General features: G+C 39.3%; 1 protein-coding gene across 1 annotated transcript; it reads right to left on the bottom strand.

Annotated features, from left to right (window-relative positions):
• Nucleotides 1-5,879: 5,879 nt before the first annotated feature.
• Nucleotides 5,880-6,359, bottom strand: LOC308614081 (putative CENPB DNA-binding domain-containing protein 1; the record flags this gene model as incomplete). The annotated part of the gene is made up of 1 exon (XM_081228286.1): nt 5,880-6,359. One exon carries the CDS (start codon nt 6,357-6,359, stop codon nt 5,880-5,882), a length of 480 nt encoding a protein of 159 aa, XP_081084412.1.
• Nucleotides 6,360-6,585: the final 226 nt, after the last annotated feature.

Here is a 6,585-nt window from a genome sequence, read left to right on the forward strand (position 1 = left end):
AAGGGTAAGCTGAGACGAAGTGAGAGAGTGGCATTGACATATATACACTACCAAATGTAAAATAGATAGCTAGTAGGAAGCAGTTTTGTAGCACAGGGAGATCAGCTCGTACTTTGTGACCACCTAGAAGGGTGGGATAGGGAGCGTGGGAGGGAGACACACAAGGGAGGGGATATGGTGATATATGTATACATATATCCCCACAAGGCTTCACATCCTTATCTAGGACAGAAACTCAACCACCTTAGACAATGCCTACTAGTTTTCTTCATTCACTCCTTAAGAAAAACGTATTAGTTCATAATTCACCTAAATTCACTGATAACCCAAAGAAAACCTTTGTGCCCTTAGAGTGAGCTGGATTTCTCTTTGAGCTACCTCCTGAATGAACTCGGATACTGTTGAGGAATTCTGATGTCAGGTAATACCCGCAGAAATGAGCAGTCAGGAAAGAGATCAAACAGTTTTTGTATGTAGTTAAATTCATACTTTGTTATACAGCAGCAACTAACACCACAATGTAAACCAATTATACTCCAATAAAGAGATTTAAAAAAAGAAAAGTCATGGATTAAAAAAAATGATTAGGTACATTTATAGGAAAAGCCAAATAAAAATAAAAATAAAAACATATTAGGAATAATAAAATGTATATATAGAAATATAAAATCTATTATACTTGAAATTAACAACTGAATGGTTAAAGGGCTGACTAGATCCAGCAGAAAATAGATTAAGAAGAAAAAATTATAATTATCCCAATTAGATGCAGAAAAGGCATTTAATGTAATTCAATATCCATTCATCATTTAAAAGAAAACTCTTTGAAACTTTGAAAGAGACATTCTTAACCTGTTAAAAAGAAGTTACAAAACTCTGAAACATTCTCTTTAAAATCTTTTTTTTAAGGAAAAAGAACACCCTGTATTACTACTTCTTTAATGCTTGAAAGGAAATATAGAGAATATCTTAGTCACCCCAAGATAGGGAAGAATTTCTTAAAAAGAACAGAAAAGGTATTCACCATAACAGGCAAATAAATATAACTACAATATAATTTAAAATTTTTATTCATCCAAAGACATCAATGAAAGAGAATTGCAAAGTGTAAAAAGATATTTGTAGTATCTGTAACTGACAAAGAATTAATATACAGTATAAAGAACTTCCATAAATCAATAGGAAAAAGAAAGTCCAGTAGATAAATGTGCAAAAGATATGAACACGTATTTTACAAAACAGGAAGTACAAACAGATATAAACCAGTAAATAGATGTGTACATTTAATCAGAAAAAAATGTAAATTAAGATAATTATGAGATATAATTTTAAATCCACACAATTAGTGAAAGTTAAGAAGCCTAACAATATGAAATATTGAAAAGGTTATAAATCAACAGAAATTTTTATATTTTTAAAATATATTTTAAAAGAAAAATAGTATGAAAAACTTAACATGATTTTTTTTCCTAAAGAAGAGTTACATCTACTTGAAGCAGACTGTTGAAGAAACTAGCAATCCAAGATCATCTTCATCCAATCCCAGGGAATGAGATGATTCAAAGCTGAACTACAGTCTCTACAAGGACCAATCTATTCTCTTTTACTTCCAGGGTAAAATGTTTCAAGGTCTCAACTCAACATATAGAAAAATTATAAGGGCTCCCACTTGGCTAGCCCTGAACATCAATTTTTGCCATCCTATCAAAACTGCTACACTGGGGGCTTCCCTGGAAGTCCAGTGGTTAAGACTCCATGCTTCTACTCCAGGGGGTGAGGGTTCAATCCCTGCTTGGGGAACTAAGATCCCACATGCCATGCAGTGTGACCAAAAAAAAAAAACAAAAAAAGAAAAAAAAACAAAGAAAAAAAACCCTGCTACATCCACCTCTTCCTGAATAAGCAGAGGTCCCTAGGGGAAAAGTGGCCCCAGATCCATTATTTGCCTCTCTGGATTTCTATCTTCTCCCAGATCTTAGTCCCATAATTCTTCACAATTCTTATTAGCTTTGTAACATCTTTAAATATATATATAAGCGGGGGCAGCTTCTGTAATATTCCTCAATGGGAGGGCTGCTCCAAAGAATTAGGTCCACCATTACTGGAACAAGAAGTCAAAAGAAAAACTTAAAATTCCATTTTTTGGCCCCTGTTCTCTCCTTCCTATAAAAGGCAATTGCCCCCAAAGTCTCTTTCTCATCCACCCTGTAAACTTCCCAGCAAAACATTTCCAAATTCCTCTAGACAGGTTAATTCTCCCTCCTTTCATGTCTCTCATTTTTACCTACCAGCAGCTCCCTGCTTTCTTGAATGGCCCAGCCTCTCGACTTCCTTCAGTTCTCCCTCCCAACCATTCCTTTGATCTTCATAAAATTTAAGGACTGGAAACAGATTCTCTTCCTGGTGGCATTATGGTTTCTACAGCAAACATGATTTTTTTTAAGTTATCATGTTTAACGTTGCAATGTTTCTTAGATCACAGACCATGTGCTGTTATCTGATATCTGTGCATAATTTGATGTTTATCTTGGCTACAATCAAATCAGCATGATCTATTTGCACAGGTGATTTCTCTGCTTCCTTAGGACTTTAAAACTCTGCAGCTGTTTTTGTGTAGAAAATGAGTTCCCATGCAGGTGTCCCTGCTTAAAGGACAGGTTCACAATTCTGTTCCCAGACTTCTCTTTTAGCTTTCACTTTTACTTATTTGGCATGCATATGCAGAAAATGAAAGGGTTTTTTTCTTCTTTTCTCTTTTTCAGTAAAGTAACAGGAATGATATTTTTTGAAACATTTTCCCATGCACTTTCACGTCCTATAAATCATACTGTCCTGTGACTGCCTGAGAAAGGATGAACATCAGCTAGAACAATAATGTCACTACTCAGCTCTGAGTGTCAAATTAGATTTTTTTAAGTCTCTAACAAGAGAAGGGTCTTGAAAGCTAACCTTGGTTGAAAGATTTTATAAATTCTTTAAGCTCCAATTAACATATCAAGAGCCAAACCTCTGCCTCTGAGCCATGAGTAGAGGTAACTCAGGCTGTGATATAAAAATTGTCCCTAACACACAGGAAGCAGGACACCCTGCCCATTGAGGCATGTGGACTGCAAAAAGAAGAAGAGACAGAAATAGAACAAGGCATCAGACACAAACACCTGGTACAAAATTCCAGGGAGGAGGTAGATTGGAAGAGTTGAGGGATTTTGTGTGATGTACTCCATTTGGAACTCTGGGAGGAGACTGAACAAGGATGACCGCACACCAGTGCAAGATGCTATATCAAAAAGACATTAGTGATATACATTCACAGGCAGAGAGAAGAATGGAGTAAGCACTCCTTAGGATTTCTTGGCTGCTAGGTGATGAAAAAGCAACCTCAAAATTACTGCAAGCCCATGGGACTTCCCTGGTGTCACAGTGGTTAAGAATCTGCCTGCCAATGCAGGGGACATGGGTTTGATCCCTTGTCCAGGAAGATCCCACATGCCGCGGAGCAACTAAGCCCATGCGCCACAACTACTGAGCCTGTGCTCTAGGGCCCATAAGCCACAACTAGTGAGCCCACGTACCTCAACTACTGAAGCCCACATGCCTAGAGCTCATGCTCCGCAACAAGAGAATCCATGCAATGAGAAGCCCGCGCACCGCTACAACATGTAGCCCCTGCTCACCCCAACTAGAGAAAGCCCGTGTACAGCAACGAACACCCAACGCAGCCATAAATAAATGAATGAATGAATGAATGAATACTGCAAACTCAGGGAAAGGAGCTGAGTTGATGGCCTGTGGTACGTTCATAGAACCACACTGGTGATGGCCAATATGACCCCTCTAGAGGATGTGAACTGGATAGCCATGGGCTTCAGGGAAGGAAGAAGAGCAGAGCTCAGACTCAGAGAAGACCCCAGCTCAGGTGATCCACAGTGGCTCCAAATCTGCATGGGTGACCAGGCTCTGCCTGATGCAAGAAAACAAAATGTCATTTTGTCTGCCACACATCTGCAGACCCCAGCCCAAGATGCCAAGAACTATACCATGATGTACAGTTGACCCTTGAGCAATGCAAAAGTTAGGAGTGTCAACCTCCTCACAATAGAAAATCTGAGTATAACTTCTGATGTCCCTAAAACTTAACTACTAATAGCCTACTGTTGACTGGAAGCCTTACTGACAATATAACAGTCAATTAACACATATTTTGTATATTATATGTATATCTACACGTATCTTATGCATTCATGCCATACCCTTTTCCTAAATTTTTTGATACAGTAAGTGCCCTATGTACAAACGAGTTCTGTTCCAAGAGTGTGTTTGTAAGTCCAGTTTATTCATAAATACAACAAAGTTAGCCTAGGTACACAATGAATACAATCAGCTATATAGTACTGAACTGTAATAGATTTATAATACTTTTCACACAAATAATACATAAAAACAAACACAAAAAAATAAAACATTTTTAGTCTTACAGTACAGTACCTTGAAAAGTACAGTAGTACAGTACAACAGCTGGTATACAGGGGCTGGCATCGAGTGAACGGGCAAGAAGAATTAATGACTGGAGAAGGAAGAGGAGGTGGGAGATTGTAGAGCTGAAGGATCATCAGCAATAGGAGACAGAGGGCAAGCTGCAGTTTCATTCATGCCTGACTCATGGCACAGGTTCTGGCTCCTTTCTGGATTCAATTCTAGCTACCCTCTTGAAAAAAATAATCCAGTGATATCTGGGTAGTAGCTCTTTTTTTCTCATCATAGATGACACGGTAGCACTGGATTGCATTCTGAATGGCTGCTGCAACCTTTGTGTACCCTTCTACAATCAGGTCCTGTGCCTCAAAAACTAACAGTGCTTCCTAAAATATAGAAAATCCCCTTGCCATTTCCTGCATCGTGAATCTCTTTGGTTCTTCAGTTACTTCTTCTTCCTCTTGTTTCTCTTCATCCTTTCTCTGGGTTTCCAATTCCATCAGGTCTTCATTAGTAAGCTCCTCATGTTGCATAGCAAGGAGTTCAATGAAGTCGTCCTCTTGCAGATCTAGATCCAGCTTCTTGCTGAGGGTCATTAAATTGCTGAAGACCTCTTTGGACTCCTCATCCACCTTCTCAAATCCACGAAAATCATGAACAAACTACAGGCAAAAGTTCTTCCAAACCCAATTCATAGTGACGGCCATAACTTCACGCCAAGCAAAGTCAATGTTTTTATGGCCTTGTAGATGTTATAGTCCTTCCAAAATTGTCACAACGTTGTTCCTGATTCATCACTCGCCTTTACTGCCTGACAAATAGTGTGACGAAAATAATATTTCTTGAAAGTCGCTATAACTCCCTGGTCCATAGGTTGGATGAGTAACGTAGTATTCGGTGGCAGATGTACTACTTTGATGTTGGGATGAATGTTGTCCATGAATGGAGTGTGGCCCAGAGCACTGTCAAGTGGCAAAATATGTTGAATGGGATGTCCTCCTCCAAGCCATATTTCTCTACCTCTGGGATAAAGTGGTGGAAAAAACAGTCCTGGAAAATGCCTGTGTAACCCAGGCTTTGGGGTTACTCTTCCACACAACAGGAAGAGAGCCCTTGGCTATGTTTTTAAGGGCTCTTGGGTTCTCTGAACGATAAACTAAGAGAGGCTTCAGCTTCATATCGCTGGAAGAATTGCCACCAAACAACAGAGTTAGCGTATGATTTGCTGCTTTATAGCCTGGCATCAACTTTTCCTCCTTACTGATGTAACTTCGGTCTGGCATCCTCTTCCAACACAGTTCTGTCTCATCCACCTTAAAAACCTGCTTGGGTAAATACATGCCTCCATCAACAATTTCTCAAAGTGGTCCAGGAAATTCCCGGGCAGCTACCGTATCTGCACTCACTTACTCCCCACTTACTTTTACATTGTGAAGGTTGGCTCTAGCCTTGAACTGATGAAACCAACCATGGCTGGCATTAAAAGATGTGCTCTCTGATTCTTTGCCATATTTCTTCTTCAAGTTTTCATAAAGGATTTTAGCTTTCTCTTGAATCAGCATTAAGCTGAGCAGGACAGGACGCTGATGCTGATCCTGCATCCACACACTGAGAAGTTTCTCCATCTCCTCCATCACCTTTCCACACTTCTTCGATATTATTGTTGACATCCTTGGCACAGCAGACTTCATATGTTCCATGACCTTGTTCTTTAGAATCTTGCCGATGGTTGAACAATTCATATTATAAGAACAAGCGATGTCTACCATCTTTTCGCCTCGCTCCACTCTCTCAATTATTTTCACATTTGTTTCCACAGTTATCACTTGGTGCTTCTTAGCAGTACCAGCTACATCACTGCTGCTTTTACGCTTCCTTCTGGACATCTTGGGATTGAAATGAAGACACTGTACTACTGTACTCTATACAATACTGTAAAGTACACAAAAGCACAACCACTTGTAGAGGATGCACACACATGACAATGTACACCAGACATGTGAACTAACTTAAGTGATTGGACATGCGAATGCACGTTTGCATCTTTGAAAGCTCACAACTGGAAGGTTCGTATGTAGGGGACTTACTGTATTTTTAAGCTACGTGGTTCAT

Source organism: Mesoplodon bidens (genome assembly GCF_964165515.1).
Source record: "Mesoplodon bidens genome assembly, chromosome: 3".
NCBI lineage: Eukaryota > Metazoa > Chordata > Mammalia > Artiodactyla > Ziphiidae > Mesoplodon > Mesoplodon bidens.